At 47.2% G+C, this 23,420-nt stretch overlaps 1 protein-coding gene and 1 pseudogene across 1 annotated transcript; one reads left to right on the forward strand and one right to left on the reverse strand.

The window, feature by feature from the left end:
- The first annotated feature begins 6,030 nt into the window (after nt 1-6,030).
- On the forward strand, nt 6,031-22,389 carry LOC116762342 (serine protease 45-like). Its single transcript, XM_032649202.1, is given in 7 exon segments — nt 6,031-6,141; nt 12,214-12,728; nt 14,765-14,791; nt 19,706-19,853; nt 20,362-20,636; nt 21,504-21,665; nt 21,973-22,389. Coding segments are annotated over 6 exon segments (1,035 nt in total). The 5' UTR covers nt 6,031-6,141; nt 12,214-12,559; the 3' UTR covers nt 22,227-22,389.
- On the reverse strand, nt 16,847-17,055 carry LOC116761707 (annotated as a pseudogene).
- Nucleotides 22,390-23,420: the final 1,031 nt, after the last annotated feature.

Consider the following 23,420-nt stretch of genomic DNA (forward strand, 5'->3'; position numbering starts at 1 on the left):
TGAATAACAGTGGTGGGAGTGGACAACCTTGTCTTGCTCCTGGTCTTATAGGAAATGGTTTCAGTTTTTCACCATTGAGAATGATGTTGGCTGTGGATTTGTCATATATGGCCTTTATTATGTTGAGGTAATTTCCCTCTATGCCTGCTTTCTGGAGGGTTTTTATCATAAATAGGTGTTGACTTTTTTCAAAGGCTTTTTCTGCATCTATTGAGATGGTCATATGATTTTTCTCCTTCGATTTGTTAATATGGTTTATCACATTGATTGATTTGTGTATATTGAAGAATCCTTGCATTCCTGGGATAAACCCCACTTGATCATGGTGTATGATCCTTTTAATATGCTGTTGGATTCTGTTTGGTAGTATTTTGTTGAGGATTTTTACATCTGTGGTCATCAGTGATATTGGCCTGTAGTTTTCTTTCTTTGTGGCATCTTTGTCTGTCTTTGGTATCAGGGTGATGGTGGCCTCGTAGAATGAGTTTGGGAGTGTTCCTCCCTCTGCTCTATTTTGGAAGAGTTTGAGAAGGATAGGTGTTAGCTCTTCTCTAAATGTTTGATAGTATTCATTCAGATAGCTTCTTCGCATACATGTACTGATCAGTGCTCAGTCCAGCACTCAAGGGGGCACCTCCACTGATCTCTGGAGTTCTCTCTCTGTGTAACTCCCCACTCCTGTATTGTCTGAAAAGCTGCCTTGGTGTGCGCAGCCTCTCAGCTTCACCTGCTCACCTCAGGGAGCCTGCTGGGTTCTGTCTAGGCCCTCTCTCTCTGCACTGTAGCCTAGAAACCCTCTCAGGCAGTAAACAGAGGCAAAAGTAGGGCTCACTCAGTCAATCAACAGTCTGTCCTTTGTGGCCTGGTGTCCAGTGTCTTCAAAAGTGTTGTTTCATACTTTTGTCAGTTTTGGTTGTTTCAGGTAGGAAGGGCAATGCCTATTAGTCTATCTTGGCCATAGGAGAAGTCAGCATATGCAGTTAATAGGATTCTTTAAGAACTAAAAAAAAAAAGCCTGAGGGACTTCCCTGGTGGTCCAGTGGTTAAGACTTTGCCTTCCAATGCAGGGGGTGTGGGTTCCATCCCTGGTCAGGGGGCTAAGATCCTCCATGCCGCGTGGCCAAAAAACCAAAACATAAAACAGAAGCAGTATTGTAACAAATTCAATAAAGACTTTAAAAATGGTCCACATCAAAAAATCTTTAAAAAAAATTAAAAATGTCTGTCATATCTTTAAGTTGCTTCCCTTTTTTCATTCTGTAATTTGGTTTTTCTTCTGTAGCGTTTTATTCAGTCTTCCTAAAATGTCTCTTATTAAACTTTTCAAAGACCACAGTTCAGATTATGTCAATCCTCTCTCTAACCTTTCTCTATTTTATTGATTCCTGCTCATGTTTCCCATTATTTCCTCCTTTCTCCCAGACTCTTTCATTGAGTTTACTCCATTATCTTTTCTACATTTTGAGTTGAACTCATTTTTTATCAGTTTTCTTTATTTTCTGATATAGTCAAAGCTATAAATTACTTTCTGGGACTACTATGGCTGTATCAGATACAATTTCATAGGTAGTACTTTCATTGGCATTGATCTCTAAAAAGTCATATTTCCCTCATGATTTCCTTTTTTAAAAGATTTTTTTGATGTGGACCATTTTTAAAGTCTTTATTGAATTTGTTACAATATTGCTTATGTTTTATATTTTGGTTTCTTGGCTGCAAAGCATGTGGGATCTTAGCTGTCTGACCAGGGATCAGGGTTGCATAGGGGTAAGCTGCATCGCATAGGGGTAAGACAGGAATAAAGACACAGACCTACTGGAGAACGGACTTGAGGATATGGGGAGGGGGAAGGGTGAGCTGTGACAAAGCGAGAGAGAGGCATGGACATATATACACTAACAAACGTAAGGTAGATAGCTAGTGGGAAGCAGCCGCATAGCACAGGGATATTGGCTCGGTGCTTTGTGACCGCCTGGAGGGGTGGGATAGGGAAGGTGGGAGGGAGGGAGATGCAAGAGGGAAGAGATATGGGAACATATGTATATGTATAACTGATTCACTTTGTTATAAAGCAGAAACTAACACACACACACACACACACACACACACACAAAAAGCTGCACCCCATGCATTGGATGGTGAAGTCTTAACCACTGCACCACCAGGGAAGTCACATGATTTCCTTTTTAAAGGAAGACCATTGTCTAGGGTTTTGGCTTTGTTTCAGAAAAAATGGGATTTTTAAAAAGTTGTTCTTTTTTCTAATAAATTTATTTATTTATTTACGGCTGCGTTGAGTCTTTGTTGCAGTGCGTGGGCTTCTCATTGCGACGGCTTCTCTTCTTGCAGAGCATGGGCTCTAGGCACACAGGATTCAAAAGCTGTGGCTCAGTAGTTGCTTGTGGGCTCAGTAGTTGTGGCACGCGGGCTCTAGAGTGCAGGCTTAGCAGTTGTGGTGCACGGGTTTAGTTGCTCTGCGGCATGTGGGATCTTCCTGGGCCAGGGCTCGAACCCATGTCCCTTGCATTGACAGGCGGAGTCTTAACCACTGGGCCACCAGGGAAATCCCCAAAGTTGATTTTAGTGTTATTGACGTGTGGCTCATGAACAGAATGTGTATCACATTGATTACTTGAGATATTGGTTTTCCTTAGGGCCTTGATTCTAAAAGTTCCCTGTGTGTTCAATGAGTGTTTTCTGTTGGTAGTTGTAAAATTCATCATAGTGCTGTTAGGTGTAGATGATAAGGTGTGAGAGTCAAATTGTCTATATTTTTGCTTAATTTTGCCTACATAAGTTGTCAGCTTCCTAAGAAGAGCATATCAGAAACTCCAGTTTCCCATAAATTAGTCCTCTTTGCTTTTACCTTTAAAGCCTTGTCATTGCATTTTCTCCTTCATGTCTTCTTCTTACTGTATCTAACTCCTTCTGTCCCTTATACAATCTTTGCTTTAAATGCTATGATTTAATAACCAAATTGCATTCCTAGCTTTATTTTTGCACCAGTGTGACCTGGCATTTCACTTTATATTCCTTTATTTCCCATGTATCTGTATCTCTCTGTTGTAAATTTGTCTCTTCAGAAAGTCTATTTCTGGACTTTGCCTTTTCATCCAACATGAAAGTCCTTATGTTGTTTGGTATGTTCAGCTCATTCGGGCTTACTGTAGATGCTACTGCCGTTTTGTCCTGTATTTTCTATTTACTATACTTTCCTTTGTTTTTCTTTTATCTTTCATTAGGCAGATTGCATTTGTTTTTCTTTTATTTATATATATATTTCTAAGGGCTCCAGTGATTAGATCACACTGAGGTATATAATCCAGAATATCTCTACTACAAAGTGGAGAAATTACTTACATGTTCAAGGGCCTTAAGAACATGACCTAGAATAGGTTTGGTTGAATATGCATGAGGTGAAGATCTTGGAGGAGCGGCTTTGGAATTCGTCCCTGGCCCAGTGTTCCTGCCAACAGGAGGGCAGGCGCGGAGCCGCCGCGAGGGGGCGCCGCAGAGCGCGGAGGCGACCAGAGGTGCCATGGCGTCCCCGGGTGTCCCCCGCAGCGGCGGCCGATCCCTGGGCCTCCTGGTCTGGCTCCTGGTCCTTCAGCCTCTGCTCAGTGAGGCCCGGGCAAGCAGGAAAAAGAGAAGACTGGGCTGGGCTGCTTGTCTGGGCGGGGGCGGGTTGTGGGTAATGGGGTTTGGCAGGTGGGTCTTGGGGGATGGAAGGTGGGGTTTGAGGGTGAGTAGGGTGCGATGGGAAGAGGCCAGTGATGTGCGGGGTGCAGTCCAGTCAGCTCCTCTTCTCATTGTTCTTTCATCTTATCCAGGTGAGGGTGACGGACCCAAGGAGGATCCTGCAGTGAGCCCGGCAATCCAGGAGGCCCCCTCAGCTTTAGGACACCTAAAATCCCTGAAGATTCCAGTACCCACTGTGTCTCTTGTGCAGCCCACACCCCCAGTGGGAGACACTTTGAAACCATTACAGGACCCTGTATTTGGACGCTTGCCTCCTCAAGGTACTGTTTCTGTACGGGACTGTACAGGCCCGCCTGGGATCCAATGGGGAACACGGCCTGGCTGGGGGGTTGAAGGGTCAGACTATCCTGGTGGAATTGAGAGTAAACGTGGCTCTGCCCTGGGGCAGGGTGGAGTTGGTGTCCGTGGGGTTAGTGGAGGTGGTGGAGGACGTGGAGGTGGAGGTGGGGGAGGTGCTGGTAGAGGAGGCGGAGGTGGAGGAGGAGGTGGCGGTGGGGGAGGTAGTGGAAGGGAGGTAGCAGCTTCACCTCCAGTCCTCTTTTTACTGAGCCGAGGAGCATGTGCTCATCAGATTATTAGGATAGTTGATGGAATGGCAGCCCCAGAGAGAAAGTGGCCCTGGCCGGTGAGCCTGCAGATCAGAAGTGTCCAGAAATGTTGAGGTTCCCTCATTACCCCACCGTGGGTGCTGATTGCAGCTCACTGTGTAAAAGGGTGAGAATTTGGGGTGGTGGGATTGGGCTGCTGGTCAGCCTGTCTCCCTACCTGAGCTTTCCTTTCCTCACCTTAAAACAAGGCCAAAGCCCCTGGTTTTTGCTCACTGTGAATGAAACATGAGTTTTGCATTTCTACCAAGGTCCCGGGTACTGCTCTGGTGGTCCTGGGACCTCACTTGGAGAAGCACTAGCTCAAGTCGTTAGGGGTCTGTGGAGGGGATGTGGGTTAGAGGGAGAAAATGGCTGATGGCTGGTGTAGGAGATGGGCACAGGCTGGGAAGAACCTGGAAGGGGTGGAGGGGAGTGTAGACCCTCCAGCATCTCTCTGAGGTGCATGTTGTCTTCCCACAGCTATAAGGACCTTACAGTGAAGATGGGAAACACATTTTTATATTAGGATTGCCTAAGTGCAGTGGTCGTTCCAGTTCAAGACATGATTTGGCATATGGATTTTAATGCGAGCCTTATCACTAACGACATTGCCCTTCTTCAGCTGGCCGACTCTGTGAATTATTCTTTGTACATCCAGCCAGTGTGCCTCCCTGAAAGGAAGTTTGACGTGAAAGCTGGGACACAGTGCTGGGCGACTGGATGGGGCCGAACTTTAGAATTCGGTGAGACTGGCAGGCAGGATCTGAGGGGGGCAGCCTGGTGCCGTGGGGTTGGCCTGCAGGCTGAAGGGAGGGACAGGGAGGCTGATTCTCTAACAGGTGGGCAAGGGGGCAGGTGGAGAGGATGCTGCCTGAGAGTGATTGAGGTGCAGTAGGGATTTCTATTGTTATGTGAGGACCTGGAGGCTTGGGTCCAGGTATTATGGGTTCTCCCCAGGGTGGATTTCAGCTCCAGGGTGATGAGCTGTCTGCCACTCAGAGCTGTCCTTCTCTGGAATTACCTGGCAGGGGGCAGGGAGCTTCTTGTACCCGGGATGTAGGTCAAGCCAGAGCAGGCCTGTTGGTGAGTCTGTAAGGCCTCCTGTGTGGGAAGAGGCTGGTTGGGTACCTTTGGGCACTACCTGTCCTGGAGTCTGTGACCCTTCCCTGTACAGGCACCTGTCACTGTTACTATTGATACTCGGAGTGACAGACACTTGCTTTTGTGTCAGGCTGGTAAGGCCTTGCCTCTTTCTGTCCTGATGTGTTCCTCCTTTTGACTTGGCTTTGCTTCTTACCTCCTCTATTCCCCATGTCAGCATTTGGCCTCAGGTCCTTCTTTGTCAAATGAGACGATACCCACTGTCCTTCCTTTCTCTAAGGGGGCAACAGAGTGTGAATGTGCTGATCAAGACCCAGAATACAGGACTTCCTTGGTGGTTCAGTGGTTAAGACTCCACGTATCCACTGCAGGGGGCACGGGTTCGATCCCTGGTTGGGGAACTAAGATCCCGCGTGCTGCACAGTATGGCCAAAAAACAAACAAACAAAAATTAAAAAAATAAAAAGACCCAGAACGGGATCTGGGGGCCCCTGTTCTACTCATGCAATCCTTTTACTTGAGTTGTCTCTCTGTAGCCACATCACTGCCACGTGTTCTTCAGGAGACTGAGCAAATCATTCTTCACCACAAGAAATGTAATCAGAAGATACAGACACAGTTAGGAGTCCATTGCCAAGTAGTTGGAAGAGGGGTGATCTGTGGCTATCATGAAAAGATTAAAAGTCCCTGCAAGGTGAGTTTGTGGGTCCCTGGCCACCTCTGCCATGAGGTTGTTCCCTCAAAGTTTCCTCATTCCCCAGTGGCAGGGCCTGGGTTATTTGCCCCCTCCTCTTTCAGCCTTTAATTAAGGAGATTCAGGGGAGAACCCCTCAGGATGCCCCTGAGCTGGCCTGGCCCGTTCCTTCAATAGGGAGCAGCCCTCGCATCCTGGGCGTGCTGCCAGGGTGTGGTGAAGTTGGAGGTGATGATGATAATAATGTAAGTGCCTATAATTGAGTTCCCTCTATGGCGACTTACTGTGCCAGTGTGAGCATTCACCCACATTAGCTCAGTTACCCAGCTCACAACCCCGCAACATAATTATACATATTATTATACAGATGTGGTCCCTACAAGACATAAGTTCAAGGTCCCCCTGGGAGTGCCTGGGCCCACAGTCTCCCCTTTGCACCAAGCAGCCTTTCTGAGCAGGGGGCATCTGAGCCAGGTCTTAGAGGATGAGTATTTGGAGTCTTGGAAAGAGGAGAACATCACTGTTGGGAGAGGGAACATCAAGTACCGAGGCTCAGAGTTCTGAAGAACATGTCGTGTTTAGGGACTGTGTTTCAGGTCTGGAGCAATGAGGTGGCAAATATGGCCCGAGAAGGTGATTGGAATCAGAATATGTGTGGCCTGCAATGCTGTGCTATGTTTCTCGTTCCTGTCCATGCAGGACTGTAGGCCAGGAGTTTGTTTTCACCATGTAGGCAATGGTGTTGAGCCCCGGGCAGGACCTGGGCTGGTGGGGAGGTGAAGGGGTTGTGTTTGAGGTTGAGTCATCAGTTCTTGGTGACTGACTGCCTGTGAGGGTGCGGGTGAGGGAGAGCTTGAGGAGGACTCTGAGTTTCTGACTGAGCTGGTAGATGGGGGGCCACCAGAGCAGTTTTGGGAAAGGATGTGCAGCGTGTGTGAGGTGGGGTTTAGCATGACTGGTTGTGTTTGGAGAGAGGGGGAACTCGTGAGAGGATGCTATTGGCTATGTGGGTTTAGGGGCAGGGAGAGATTTCAGGGTAGACGTGATGATTTTGAGTCCCCATGCAGAAATGATACTCAAAGTATTTTACAGCTGTGGAGGCCTAGGACTGACTAGTTGGAATTGACTCTGACCTTAGAGTTGGAGAGGGGCTCTGAAAGCTGCACACAGTGCCAGGGGATGCCCCTTTAGTTGCTGGCTGTTGGGAGGGTTGGAGAGGGTCATGGGGAAGGGGTCAGGCAGTGAAGGATTAGGGTCATTGAAAGAGAATTTGAGTATATCCTGGCAGGACTGATGTACAGGGCTTACTGGCTTTATAGCTCCTGTGGGTCCCTGAGCACCTGGGAAGGAGTAGTATTTCTCAGATGATGTTAAAGTTTCCAACTCTCAAATCTCATTCACAGAAACCTGGGCCTGGTGGGTACCTGGAAAAGGACCTAGGTACCTATTTCCCTAGTGCCTTGCTAGCAATCAGCCTGCTCTGTTGATGATCCCCTTCCATTCCTGTGTTTGTTTCTTCTTTTTCTCCAGGGAGATTCTGGAGGTCCCCTGGTCTGTCAATTTACTGACTCATGGGTCCAGGTGGGGATTGTGAGCTAGGGTGTTCACTGTGGTCACACAGAATTGCCTGCAGTTTATACAGAAGTTAGTTACTACAAAGACTGGGTCATTGATCACATCATTAAGGTGTCCTTTTGTGGCTCAGCAGGGTTCTTTATCCTAACGCTGTGTCTGGTGCTGCCTCTGGGCATCCTGGTGACCCCGTGATCACCCTGGCCCACACTCCCTCCTGTTTCTGAATCTCACACTAGCCGTGCATCTGACCTTCCATTCCTACTCAATGCACTTTCCTCAAACCTGTTTGGGTTTCACTGACCCTGTGGAGATCCACATGACAGAGAGTGGCAGCAAGAAAGGAACCCTGGAAGTTTTCCAGTCTGGTGCTCAAGGAACCGGCCTCATCCACACCTACACTGTGACTGTGCTCTACATGCCGGAAAGGAGTGGGTGAAACCATCCCAGCTGGATGGCCAGTGACTTGCCAGGTGATGCTTCATGATGCTTCATCCACATCTTGGAGAACATCTAGCAAAGAAGGGACATCATCACCAGTGAAACAGCGTTAGACCTGACACTTTATCAAACCAGTCCGCTTGGTGATTGTTGGGAGAGAGTGAGGAGGCATCACCATGTCCACATCTGACTCAGCTGTCTGGGTTGGGAGAAGGTCCCCGGCTGCCCAGTGCGGATGCATCTGTGAGTGTCCAGCGTCTGCCACACAAGCCCTGCTGGGGCAACTCAGTCTAGGAACCCCCTTCCCAGTGCTCCAGTGGCCACATTCAGGCTCACCCCAAGTTGTGTTGAGGCAGTTATGGAGTATGGAGATTTCTGATGTCAACTGAATAAATGTTTGGTTTGTTCTTTTGTGTTCTTATGCTCTGCTCTCCTTGGGACTGTGGGGTTGCATGTAACATGCTCTGTAGAAAACAGTTTTCTCATTTGGCTTAGAAACTATTCATGGTTCTTATTAAGCCCTAGAGGGAGAGGTGAGTCTAAACCTGCTCATTTGTGAGTCTAAGGATGGTTTTAGCCAGCTGGGTCCTGCTCCCTGTACTCCTGTTACAGTCATCAGCATGTCTGCGGGGAGCTTTGTAGCCTAATTTCGTAGCCTTTATAGCTCAGAGTAGAGAATCAAGATAGACTGGAACTAGGAGTAAGTAAAATTAGGGCATGAGCAATATTATTCCTCCTCCCCTGCTTCTACTTGCTGCTCACCTCCACTCTTACCAAAGATTGCATTCCCATAGGGAGGATTATAAGAGAGATTCCCTATATTAGGTACTGGCTCTTTACCATTTTTCCAGGACAGAGTGTCCCAGAGTCTCTTTGTCTTGCTGGTGATTAATTCCCTCTCAATCTCCTGTCACCTGCCCTTCCAGGGGTCAGCATGTCAGCTCCCAGATATCCCTGAGCTTCAGAGTGTAGTCTGTCTCATGTGTTGCCCGAGGAAGGCTGGGCTTGAGAGACTTACATGAAATACAGTCTATTAAGAAGTATCGAGCCAGCTGCTTTAAGAAGCCACTGAAAATCAAAACAGCGTGGTAGGGGCACAAAAACGACATATGGATCAATGGAACAGTATAGAGAGCCCAGAAACAAACCCACACATGTATGTTCAATTATTCTTCGACAAAAGAGGCAAGAATATACAATGGGAAAGAGACAGTCTCTTCAGCAAGTGGTGTTGGGAAAGTTGGACAGCCGCATGTAAATCAATGAAGTTAGAACACACCCTCACACTATACACAAAAATAAACTCAAAATGGCTTAAAGGGGACTTCCCTGGTGGTCCAGTGTAAAGAATCCACCTTCCAATGCAGGAGATGTGGGTTCGATCCCTGGTCAGGGAACTAAGATCCCACATGCAGTCGGGCAACTAAGCCCTTGCGCCACAACTACTGAGCTTGCGTGCTTCAACTAGAGAGCCTGTGTGCCACAAACTACAGAGAGCCCATGCACTCTGGAACCCACACGCCACAACTACAGAGCCCACGTTCCTTGGAGCCTGTGTGCCACAACTAGAGAGAAGCCTGCGTGCTGCTGTGAAAGATCCCACATACCTCAACAAAGATCCCACGTACTGAACTAAGACCTGACGAGGCCAAAAATAAATAAATAAAATAATAAATAAATCTTTAAAAATATGGCTTAAAGACTTAAATATAAGACATGACACCATAAAACCCCTAGAAGAGAACATAGGCAAAACTTTCTGACATAAATCATACCAACTTTTACTTAGGTCAGTCTCCCAAGGCAATAGAAATAAAAACAAAAATAAACAAATGGGACCTAATCAAATTTACAAGCTTTTGTACAGCAAAGGAAACCATAAACGAAAGGAAAAGAGAACCTAGTGACTGGGAGAATATATTTGGAAATGATGCAACCAACAAGGGCTTAATTACAAAAATATAAAAACAGTCCATACAACTCAACAGCAAAAAAACGAACAACCCAATCGAAAAACGGGCAGAAGACCTAAATAGACATTTCTCCAAAGAAGACATACAGATGGCCAACAGGCACATGAAAAGATGCTCAACATCACTAATTAGTATAGAAATGCAAATCAGAACTACAATGAGGTATCACCTCACACCAGCCAGAATGGCCATCATCAAAAAATCTACAAATAACAAATGCTGGAGAGGGTGTAGAGAAAAGGGAACCCTCCTACACTGTTGGTGGGAATGTAAATTGGTGCAGCCACTATGGAAAACAGTATGGAGATTCCTCAAAAAGCTAAAAATAGAGTTACCATATCATTCAGCAGTCCCACTTCTGGACATATATCTGGACAAAACTATAATTATAAAAGATACATGCGGACTTCCCTGGTGGCACAGTGGTTAAGAATCCGCCTGCCATTGCAAGGGACACGGGTTCGATCCCTGGTCCGGAAAGATCCCACATGCAATGGAGCAACTAAACCCATGTGCCGCAACTACTGAGCCTGTGCTCTAGAGCCCATGAGCCACAACTACTGAGCCCACGTGCCACAACTACTGAAGCCCGTGCGCCTAGAGCCCATACTCTGCAACGAGACAAACCACCACAATGAGAAGCCCGTGCACTGCAACGAAGAGTAGCCTCCACTCGCTGCAACTAGAGAAAGCCTGCGCGCAGCAATGAAGACCCAATGCAGCCAAAAAAAAAAAGATACACGCATCCCCTATGTTAAGAGCAGCACTATTCACAATAGCCAAGACATGGAAACAACCTAAATATCCATTGACAGATGAATGGATAAAGATGTGGTACATATATATAAAGGAATACCACTCAGCCATAAAAAAGAATGGAACAATGCCATTTGCAGCAACATGGATGGACCTAGAGATTACCATACTAAGTGAAGTAAGTCAGAAAGAGAAAGACAAATACCATATGATATCACTTATATGTGGAATCTAAAATATGACACAAATGAACTTATCTACGAAAGAGAAACAGGCTCACAGACATAGAGAACAGATTTGTGGTTGCCCAGGTGGGGAGGGAGAGGGATGGATTGGGAGTTTGGGATTAGCAGATGCAAACTATTATATATAGAATGGATAAACAATAAGGTCCTATTGTATAGCACAGGGAACTATATTCAATATTCTGTGATAAACCATAATGGAAAAGAATGTGAAAAAGAATATCTATGCTTATATAACTGAATCACTTTGCTGTACTGTAGAAACTAACACAACATTGTCAATCGACTCTACTTCAATAAAATAAATTTTTAAAAAAGAAGCCACTGAGTATTTATGGGTTAAAAATAAATTTAACTTCTTGTTCCTGTATCATCCCTATCAGGTGTTCTTGATCAGCAGGTGGCTTTTCTCCGTCTTATAGCTCCACTGAACCCTGTGGTTCATGCTTACCTACCTCAGAATTCCCTGGAGGGCTTGTTAAACTACAGATCACTGATTCTACTCCCAGAGTTTTCAATCCTATAAGTCTGGGGTGGGTCCTGAGAATGTACAACTCTAACAAGTTCCCAGGTGATGCTGGTGCTGCTTTGCAGACCACACTTTGAGAACCATTGCTCTGCATTAACACAAGTAAAGAAGTGAACCTCCTCTCTACTGCCTTGGCATGGAAGTGGCATCTGTAACCTCTCCTCACCTCCTATTGGTGCAACTCATCATCTGGACCCCTTTAGATGCTAGCGTGGGGAATGTGGTCCCCAGAGCTGGATCCCCCACACTGGACAGGAGCAGCAGGAATCTTGGTTGTCATCTCCCAATCTTGGACACACTGAACAGATCCAAAGACCACATTCTTCTACATAAACACCCTGTGAAAGCCCAAGAAATGGTGGTATTCGCCACTATTTCTTTCAGTTTCCACCATCCCACTGACGGTTTGTGGAAGAAGATAAATGCCTTTCCTTTGCGTTCTCCCCCAAGACTCTTTGTTCATCTTAGGTCCAGCTTAAATGTCACTTTTGTAAAGCCATCCTCCTTGTTTCCCTAGCCTTACTGTTCTTTTCTTGTGCTTTCTACACCTTTTCAGATTCTCAAATCAATATAAATTATGAAGCTCTCCAATGCACGAAGCCCAGGGAAACAAGGTTATGATCAGAGGCTGGGCGACAAGGTGCCAACACTAGTCCAGGGATTTGGATGTGCCTTCACCGGCCAGGTTTTGGGGGACAGTCACCCACTTAAGGCACTTGGGGGTACTTCCATGGGACTGGCCACCACGGAGGCAATGACAAGCCCCGGGCTCTGCAGTCATCTTCAAGGAACCCGCACGAGGTGGGCTAAGTGCAGAGGAAGGTTCAGCGTTCCAGGGGCACCGTCACAGGTCTGCGACGTCATCACGTGTCGGAGGGGCTGTCACGTGACGGAACTCCGTCATGTGCGTCGTGTGCGGGAGACGTAGTCGTGGCGTCCGGGGTTCCTGCGAGCCGTCCCTGCTGCCGCTGGCGGACGCCTCAGGGGCGTTGACCTGCCTCAGCGCTGGGCCTGCAGCCTCGAGGCCCTCTGGCCGGAGCTGCCACCTCCTGGTGCTGATGCTGAACTCCGGTGAGGCGGCGCCTGCTCTGCGCCGCTCTCGTTCTGGGTCCTTCTTCCCCGACGCCGCCACCCCCCGCCCCCCAAAACCCACACTCGAGGCCGGGACAGGCCCCGCGGCGCCCACCCGCAGCCCCTTCTCCTCTGCTACCCCTCCGGGCATCTCCCAGGGCGTTTCCGGGGATCCCAGACTCCCGCGCTCTCAGCTTCCGCCCTGAGACCCGCCAGCCCTGTAGCTTCCTGGGGCCTTGTGGTGCGGCGGGCATCTCTGCGTTTCCTCCTGGAGGCGTGGATGTCGCGGCTGAGACCCGAACCACCCTCTTGACGGCATCCTCAGGGCTCATCTTCCCACGCAGCAGGGCACTGCTGGAGACCCCGCTCCAGGTAGGCGGTCCGGGCCAAACTCATGGTCTCCAAACACTTAGACGAATGTTCCTCACCTCACTTGCTTCCCAGACCCTCAGCTCCTATCGAGGGTGCCTCTCTAGCAGCGGCTTCCTTCCCTCAGGAAACGCATGCCCTCAGGTGCTGTCCCCTTGACTCCCTCAGCCCGGGGACCCCTCCAAACCTGACAACTCAGTGCCACCTGCTCCCCTTTCCTTAGGAATCAGAGACAGACCTCCTGTTCAAGGTCAGGCTGCTCACCCCTGCTCTGGACTCTGGGCCCTTCCTGTGCTCTCATCGATCTCTACCTGTCCCTTTCTACTTGCTGTGTTTCTTCACCCTATCTCTTCCCCTCACTGCCACATTTCTCAAAATAAGTTTTCACTTCATGTTTCCTTCAGGTGCTTTCTCACTTTTCACTTAACCCTTAGCCCATTCCTGGCATGCCTCTGTCCTAACATCCCTAACCTTTCTGCTCCTCCCTCTTTTTCCATTTTCTCTAGTCCCTTGGCTTCTCTCAGGCCATGCCTCCTAATTCTCCTCTACCTCAGGGTGACTCCCTTGCCCTTCTGTGTCCCTCCCAGGCCACCCATGCTCTGTTCATCCCTAACGTATTGGTGTTCCCTGAGATGCTGTCTGGGTTCCTTCTTCACTGCTCCCTGGGTGAGCTCACTTGCTCTGGGCATTGAGCTGCCATGTATGTGATGCTGCCTCACAAAACAATGTGCATGGATGTGCAGCCACCTACTGGACATCTGTACCTGGATGACCTAGAACCATCTCAACTCCTTGGGTTCCAAAGTTGAGGCCCTCTTCTTCCTATAAACTGGGTTCCCTTACTCAGTGGATAGTAGTCACTCTTCTCTAAAATCAGAAACTGGGGGGTCATCCTAGACTCAGCCTTCTCCCCCAGTCCCACATCCAGCTCACCAAGTGTGTTCTCACTGCCACTTCTTCATTCAGCCCTCATTTCTTGCCTGGGTTCTGCAGAGCCTATGGTGGGATCTTACTGCGTTCAGTCTTGTTACCTTCCTATCTATTCTCCATACTGCCTTCACAATACAAGTCTGACCATGTCACACCTCCATTGGCCTCCCTCCTCCCAGAGTGTCTCACTCAGGCTTCTTGGCCTGGCTTATGAAGGCACTCGTGATGACCCCTGACTTTCTTGCCCTGGCATCATTTCTTGTCATCATGGGCCTTGCCCTTTATCCTCTGGAGTCTCCAGCTTACACCATGGTGTTTCTTTCATAAAGAATGTCATCACTTTTCATTTCTGTTTTACCTTCTCATCCTTAAGATCTGGCACAATAACCCCTCTTCCTAGAAGCCTCCCTGTCCACCACTTCTTCTGGGCTTACCTGACACCTGTGGCCTTGTCCCCACATTGATCGCACATGGGTGATTGTGTGTTTGCTTATGTCTCCTCTGCTGGGCAACCTGCTCTTCAAGGGCAGATACAGGATGTATCTGTCTGATACACCTCTGTACACCCCTGCGCCCTGCCCCCAGCCCCCTGGCCTTGGGCTCCAGGCTGGGAACAGAGTGGGAGGTGGGGAAATATTTGGTGAATGAATGAATTAACTAATTAATGAAGAATGCACCTCTTCACTGTCATCCTATTACAACCTCTTACTTCATCTCTGTCCCCCTTTCTCCTCCAGGTTACAAAGGAGACACCACCAAACCAGGTGGGTAAGGTGAGCCCCTGCTTCAAGAAAACCTTGGATCCTGGGAGGGTACGTTCTGAAGAGGGTCACAGAGATAATGTTTCTGGGTCTATAGGAAGCAGAAATTCAGTCTAAATGGCCTGCCTTCTAAAGAACAGCCTGTGCTGTTCAGGGCGTACAGACTCAACAGTGCACATTAAAAGAGTATTTGGGCCTCCTGTGGGAATGCAGAACCTCTTCAAGTTCAACCCAGGCTGCATCCCATCAGGAAGCATGTCCAGGAGGCTGATGCAGATCCTTTTCCACATAGAAACATTTTGAGCTCTAAACTGTTCATTTGCAAATGGAGCCTCTTGGGCCCTGTGGCAGTGTCTTCTGGGATCTTCCTGTCATTTTCCTTAGACCTCAGGGGTGAAGGCTTGGGTTGCTCCTGCTTGTTTGCGGGCGTCCTTTGTCACAGGTGCACCCTAATTTTGTTATGGATTGTTTGGTTGAGTAAGTTAGTTATTTCTGCTTGTGTCCATGCCCCACCCCATTCCCCCTCTTCACCCTTCTCCCAGCCTTTCTTGTATATTTGATGTGTATCTTTCTGTTTGTGTGTGTTTTTGTAAAAATACATGTTGTGGTTTTGTGTGCGTGTATTTCTAACTTACGCAAATAGCATGTTCTCTAGATCTCTTTCTGTTTCCTCCTCTTTTCATTCAGTCCCATTTAAAAAAACATTTTATTGGGGAATAATTTTAAACTTACAAAAAAGACTGCAAAAATAGTACAAGGAACATGCACACGCACAAAATTTTTTTCAGAATCAGTTGAGGGTAACATACAGCATGGCTCTTTAAATACTCTGGTGTGTGTTTTCTAAGAATATTCTCTTAGATAACCACAGTACAAGTTATCAGTTTCAAAAATTTACATTGGTAGCATATTTTAATCTATTGCCCATATTCCAGTTGAGTCAGCCCTCTGCATTCCTACCAGCAGTTTGTGAAGATGTATATATTGCTACAGACCTCCCACCCCTTAGCATGATCCAGTTTTTACATTTTTTGCCTATCTAATAGACAAAAAAATGACTTCTTAGTTTTTTGGGTTTTTTTCCCACTTGAGGATTTTGTTTATTGTTTTCATAATTATTAAACATGCTAAAATCACATAGAGTGGCTGTTCCACTTCTGCTCTGACTCCACAGTGGGGCAGGTGAGAGCTACAAGGGTCACTTGGTTTTTGTGGCCTCTAGGGGTGGCTAGGCATGAGGGGTTAGAGGTAGGCAGGTTAACAAAGCCCCAAGAATCCTTCATATAGTACACCTTTACCAGCAGTAACTTGTGTCCTTAGAGATCTCCTCCTCCTTCATTTTTCTCTTCTTCCCAAATCAACTGGCGATTTCCTTCCCAAATCTTCCCATTTCCCTGCCTGTGGCCCCTTGAACCTCCTCCACTTCTGCCCCTTACGGTTCTAGACTAGACGATGAAGGAAACTTTTCCTTGTCTCTACCAGTCCCAGTCGGCCTTCCTTGGAACTAATCTACTGAGCATGCACTAACATGGGAGCAGTTTGATTTAGGTCTGCCCAGGGGAAAGGGAGGCTCCAGTCCCCACTGTGGCTTAGCTCATAGGAGGGAAGTTGAGGTCCTGATGAGAAGGATGTGAAGGTAAAAAATGCTACCTGAAGTGTGAATGTTGTAACCAGTGGAACGGGGCATATGCCCCACCCTCGGGCACCCTACTCTGAAGGCTTTTCCCTCACTCCCACATTGTCAGGGGTCCCTCTCTCAACCTCAAATCCTCTTGCTCTTCAACCTCATAGGGCAGGCACAGGTACTGGTCAAGGAGCTGTATCCCAAGGAGAAAATGTTTCACCCTTAAGCAAGTGGCTGCCTGTTGAATTCTTCATCTTCTCTGTGTTCCTTGTGCCTCTGCAGCTGCGATGGCTTGAGGGGCCAGAGAAAATAATGTATAAGTGTTGAACTTGCCTCAATGAGAAGCTTGAGGGACAAAGAGACAAAGATACATGGGAGTCAGAGCTGTGGAGAAGGGGAGGGAAGGGAGCAAGGTGAAGGGTAAGGCTGGTTATTCAGGAACTGGGATCCTTTTTCTTTTTCTGGAATCGCTGGAACTTGCCCTGAATAGCAAGGGCAGCCTTCTCTGTTTCTGGTGCTGTCAGATCAATGTCAATCTCCTCCTCCTCCTCAGCCTTCCATTGCCAGCTCTCCCCTATTCCTCTGGGCCAGCTGCCTGGTTGGTTGCTGGGGATGTTTTGGTGTTAAGCTCCTTCCAGGGCATTTATCAGCATTCAGATGATGTCTTGTCCTTCCACTTGAGCTTTAGATCCCATTCCCCTTTTCTTCTCCTCAGGAATCTTCACAATCAATTCTCTTGACTTGCTTATAAATAAAACGTCTTCCTTTTTCACTCAGTATGATAATCTCCAGGTCCATCCATGTTGCTGCAAATGGCATTATTTCATTCTTTTTAATGGCTGAGTCATATTCCATTGTATATATGTACCACATCTTTATCCATTCATCTGTCGATGGACATTTAGGTTGCTTCCATGACTTGGCTATTGTAAACAGTGCTGGTTTCAGGACTTAATGAAGCTCAGGTTCTTGATGTCTCATTGCAGAAAGAATTCAGTGAGAGACAAAGTGATAGGTAAGAAGTGGATTTATTTAGAGAGAAACACACTCCCCAGACGGAGTGTGGGCCATCTCAGAAGGTGAGAAAAGGCCAACTTCTTAGTTTAACTGACATTTTTCTCATTACTAATGAGTTTGAGCATGTCTCAATGTGCTGTTGGCTTCTTGAGTTTCCTCTTTTAATAAATTGACTGTCTTTATCCTTTGCATATTGTCTATTCTTTTTTCTTGTTGATTTCCTGGAGTTCCTTGTATATTCCTAATAAAAGTCTTGTATTGATTTTAGATATTGCAAATATTACCTCCTAATCTGTCATCTGACGGTTAACTTTGTTCCTGGGGTCAAAAATCCTTGATTTTGATGTAATCAAGTTAATCAGTTTAATGCTTTATGGATTGTGGTTTGAGGTTTTGTTTAAAGAGTCCTTTCCCACCCCATGCCACATGGTTGGCTGTTAACTTTATGGTTTTACCTTTCACGTTTAGGTCTTCAAGTACTACTAGAGAGGAATCCAGTTTTGGTTTTCTTATTTCTTTTATAGCGAGCGAGTTTTCCCAGCACCATCTACTCAACAATCCATCCTTTACTCACTGATTGTGGTGGCTCCTTTATTTACATGAAGTTCCTGTATTCTCTGAAACAATCTCAAGCTCTCTGTTCCTTTTTTTTTTTGGTCCACTTGTCTGTCCTTGTCAATACCACACTGTTTTTGTCACTATGGCTTTGATGTGTGCCTTAATATCTTCTAGGACAAGTGTCCCTTCTTTGCTTTGTCAAAGATGGAACTATTTATGGACCTTTGTTTTTCTATTTCAATTTTAGAGTAAGTTTATCAAATTTCTTAAAAATTCTAACTGGGTAAGTGACTTTATAGATTAATTTTAGGAAAAATTACATCTGAAATATTTAGTTATTCTATTTAAAAGCAATAGCTCTTTCTCCATTTATGCCAGTCATTTTCAGTGTCCTTCATTAGAGTTTAAAATGTATTACTGCAAAAATCTTGCTTAGTGTTGGATACTTTAATTTCAGGGTATTTTATAATTTTTAGCTATAAACTGTATCTTATTTTGAATATAGTTGTGCTATACTCAGGTTGGTTGGCATAGAGAAATATTATTGATTTCAAAAGTCAGTTACTGAAGGATTATATACATACACAAAAAAAGTGCACAAATTATGTGTCCAGCTCAAGAAATTATCACACAGTGAACGCACCTGTGCAGTCTCCACCGAGGTCAGAAAGTAGAGCAGTACCAGCGCCCAGAAGCTCTCTTATGTCCTCCCAGTTATTTCCTTTGTCCTCCTCCCACAAAGTATCATTATTCCTGGCTTCAGAAAGTATAAATTTTTGGCCTGTTTCTTAATGTTATATGATGTTTGCTGTAGGTTTGTGGCATATAACTTGTATAAATAAGTATTTTCTTTCTGTTCCCAGTTTGCTAAGAGTGTTTTGTTTTTTAGTCGTAAATCTGTGTTGATTTTTTCAAATGCCTTTTTCTGTGTCTATTGAGAAAAGCACAGTTCTTTTAGAGAAAAATAACTGTTTATGTGGGGAATACACAGAGACCGCTTACATTGTGGGACCACCCTTGTACCCCAGGACAATCTCTACATGATCATGGTGCATAATTTTAAAAAATATAATATTGGCTAATATTTTATTTACAATTTCTGCATCTGTGTTCATATTCATGCAGTCATACAATTTGATTGTTGGAACTACTTGCAAACTGATAGTGTGTCAGCTGTTACACAGAGTGGGAGGCCTCTGTTGGCTCCATGCTGGGACTTTTTCTTGAATGGTCTGTGTAAAGACTTCTGACCTAGAAGTCTGGAGCTTTTCTTGACTCTGAGTAGTGTGGGGACAGAGGCCTTTTGCATCTAAGAGATACAGAAAGCTTTATAGCCTTTCAGGAACGTGGCCTAGGGACTTACCCTGACACAAGAAAATACATTTCCTGTCCTGGGGCTCCTTCTATGCTTCTCCCTTGTTTTGAGGTTCTGTGCTGCTTGCTCCCTGTGTGTCTCAGTATCTCTCTCCTCCTCCTGTCACATCTCTGTGTTTCTGTCTTGATGCTTTTTATCTCTGTCATTGTCATTTTCTGTCAGCTCAGTGCCTTTGGGCAGGCCACTGCTCTTCTCTCACCTTCAGTCTCCCCTTCTTTGAAATGGAAGCAAGCCCCCAAGTTTACAGCCTCATGCAAATTACCCTGGAGGGCATCTTGGTCACAGTCATTCTTATCCTCCTCTATGCGGCCACTGTATCTCCCTGTCACGCTTGTTCCTGAAGCTTGTGGCAAACCCTGGTGGCCGAAGACTTTGGACGTGACACGCCATTGGCCCTGGGAGGTGAGCCTCCGAGTGGAAAACGAGCATGTGTGTGGAGGAGCCCTCATTGATCTCGACTGGGTAGTGACTGCTGCCCACTGCATCCAAGGGTGAGTGTGGCCCGCGGAGACCCAGGGCTGCAGCGGGCCCAGCCTAGACTCCTCATTTCCTCTATGAAACAACGTGGCAGTGGGGGACGTGGGGCGGAGTGGGAAGGGATGTCCAGAACAGAGAAGAGTCATGCTCATGATCTCACAGAGGCCGGGGACTGAGCTTGGGCAGGAGCCCCAAGCAACAAAGACTATATCCTGACCAGGGCAACAGCATGCACCCCATATACACCCCACCCCTCACACATATTAGAACACGCGTGCATGCTAATAGCTGCACACTCAAATACACAGCACATAGACCAGGCCACTTGAATCAGCATGACTGATGAATGAGGAGGCAGTCATATCTCTGACTCCGAGGGCCCCCTGGCTAGATGAGCAAGATGGAGTGAGCAGGGCAAATCAGGCAGGACTTCTGCTAAGGGGAACGTCCTTGGCGGAGGTAGGAGCATAGTGTTGCTTGAGAACCTGACATCTACCAGGTGGGGCTCTGTGTCTCCTGTAGCACAAAAGAGTATTCAGTGATTCTCGGCACCTCCAAGCTGAAGCCCACGGGCTCCACGAGGGCCCTCTTGATCCCTGTGAGGGACATCATTATGCACCCCAAGTACTGGGGCCAGAACTTCATCACGGGTGATGTTGCCCTCCTCCAGCTTCACACTCCTGTCATCGTCAGCAGGTACGTGCAGCCCATCTGCCTCCCGGAGCCCAACTACAACCTGAAGGTTGGGACATAGTGCTGGGTGACTGGCTGGGGCCAGGTTAAACAGCGCTTCTCAGGTGAGGAGGATGGGGTTGGGGTGACATGTGGTACCCCAGAGGGTACACTCCTTTCCTCTGGGGCCTCTCCTGATGAGCCCCCTCATGGTGTCTCTCAGGAAGCTTGTGGCTGTTACCTCTGGCCCCTGGTTCTTTGGATGTGTTAGGATTGCTCCTCACATGGGAACTGTTGCCATGGTTTACACCATTGCATGTGCTATGGGCACTTCATTTAGTCCTAGGAAAACCTGATCATTTGCCTCTTACGGAAGCTCAGAGTCAGGGATTCATAAATTCACTCACTCATTGATTTGTTCACCTGAGAAACTTCGATGTTCAGGCATCTGCCACACGCCAAACCCTTGTCACTGGTAATGCATGCCCTGCCTCTAGGGAACTCATAACTGAGTATGGGTGGAAGCACAGATTAACAAGGAAAGAGGCAAAGACTTTGTCAGGTGATCTTGAGAGCAAGTCGGGAGGGATCTGGAATGAGCTTTGGCAGAGAGTCTGCCTGAGATGCCTGAAGGAAGAGCGAATGTCAATCAGGTGGCAGAGGGCACAGCCAGTATAGAGTTCAGAGGCTGGAGAGAAGCAGCATGGGGGTGGGCTCTCAATTTCTGAGTGGTTGCATTGAAACTTGGATTGTAGGCTGCTTGGTTCAGGAGCAAAAGATTCCCAGAGAAAGGGATCCTGAAATAGAGCCTTAGAGGGCAAGGTGCTTGCCCAACATGGTCCACACCACAGGGGGAAGGGCCAAGTGAAGGAGGGCATGGAGGTGTGAAGGGGTGTGGCTGAGTCCTGAGGATGGAGGAGACAAGACCCTGGGAATAGGCAGGGCTGAGTAGAGTGAGGAGTCAGTTCTCACCCCACTGGACTCCTCCACAGCCAACTCCACACTGACCGCAGAGTTGCGGGAGGCCGAGGTGTTTATCATGGACAACAAGATTTGTGACCGGCTTTACCGCAAGAAGTCCCTCATCCCCCGCGTTGTCCCCCTTGTCCTGGGGGGCATGATCTGTGCCACCAATTATGGAGAAAACTTGTGCTGTGTGAGTTTCTGGGAGGTTCTGGCAGCTCTCCTTCAGTTGGGATGACCCCAGGTGGGGGGCATTTCCCCAGGGGGAGGTTTGCTTGGCCTCCCTCTTTGTCATCATCATCAGGTAGTGCTCTGCTCCCATCTGCCTTCCCCGTGACTTTGATTTTGCCTGATATTCTGGGATGGGATCCCCAACTGAGGAGTGAAGGAGGACTCCAGGTAGTGAGATCCTCAAGGAATGAAAGAAGCTTCCAAGCAGAACTCAGAGGGTGGGCATTCTGGGTCCCCCAATCCCTTGGGTCCCAGCTGGGTCCAGAGCCTCCATCACTCCTCTCTCTTTGCCTAGGGGGGACCCTGGGGGTCCGTTGGTCAAGGGCAGATGGATTCTTGCTGGGGTGTTGTCCTGGGAAAAGGCCTGAGCCCAAGTACATAATCCAGGAGTGTACACCCGTATCACCAAATACAGCAAATGGATCAAGAAGCAAATAAGCAATGGGGTTCTCTCAGTCCCCTGCACCTCCTCCTGGCTCCTACTCCTGTCCTGGCTGCTGCAGCCCCAGATGGACCCCTGATCTCCCTTCTCCTTTCTTCTCTGTGCTTTGCCTTTGCCAAATGGGGCCAGATCAAGGTTAGACCAAGGTCATGGGTCTGTAATCAACAAAGATCAAGGTGGGAAAAGAGTGGCCCCTGGGAGACTGGGTCCTGCTTTGACCTCCTAGTGGGGAGGATGTGGATGACTAGGCTTTGAGTGACCAGGAGAAGGGAAGTGTGGCCTAGAAGGGCTTTGGAATTAGGGACCAGGATAGCAGGGATTAAATCTGTGCAAACATGAGCTGGCTCTGTTCTCTTTTCTCTGTGGCCCCCGGGGGTTGGGGGTTGGTGCATGGGTAAGGACTCCTGGAATTAATTCTGCCAGCAGGCTCCCCAGAGTGGGGACTGATGGTTTTTGCTATATCATTTGTGCTGGGGCTTTGGGAAAGGGCCTGGGCCTGAGGCATCAGTTTCCTCAACTGGAAATTGGGCATGCTGTAAGAGAGCAGTTGAGACATGCACTGTAGGTGACAGTAGGAAGGACCCACATATCGTGCTCCAAAATCAGCTTTCTTTTTTTTTTTAAAATGGCATTAAAAAAAAAAACTGATTATAAAAGTTCCCCTCCTACATTTTTTTTTTTTTTTTTTTTGCGGTACGTGGGCCTCTCACTGTTGTGGCCTCTCCCGTCGCGGAGCACAGGCTCCAGATGTGCAGGCTCAGCAGCCATGGCTCACGGGCCCAGCCGCTCCGCGGCATGTGGGATCTTCCCGGACCAGGGCACGAACCCGTGTCCCCTGCATCAGCAGGTGGACTCTCAACCACTGCACCACCAGGGAAGCCCCCCTCCTACATTTTTTAAAAATTAAAAACAATTAAAAGCAATGTCTGAATTTTTGTTGTGATTCACCAAAAAAATTCAGAAATACATGTAAAGATTCTCCCTTGCTCATTCACCCCCACCACCAATGCTGCTCCCCTCCCCAGAAGTAATCATTGTTGGCATCCTTAAATAAAATATCTTTATGGTTTTTAAAATAAATAGAATCTTATATATGTATTATTAATAACCTACATTAAAAAAAAAACTATATGCCTTGAAAACCTATGTCAGTACCTAGAGCTATTCATAATTTTACATTATTGCATGTGTACCGTGTGGATGTAATGTATGTTATTTAACCAGCACCAGGTTTTAGGCTGTTTCTGACTTGTCAGCATTGTGACAGTGCTGC

The sequence above is a fragment of the Phocoena sinus genome, chromosome 11 (genome assembly GCF_008692025.1).
Source record: "Phocoena sinus isolate mPhoSin1 chromosome 11, mPhoSin1.pri, whole genome shotgun sequence".
Lineage (NCBI taxonomy): Eukaryota > Metazoa > Chordata > Mammalia > Artiodactyla > Phocoenidae > Phocoena > Phocoena sinus.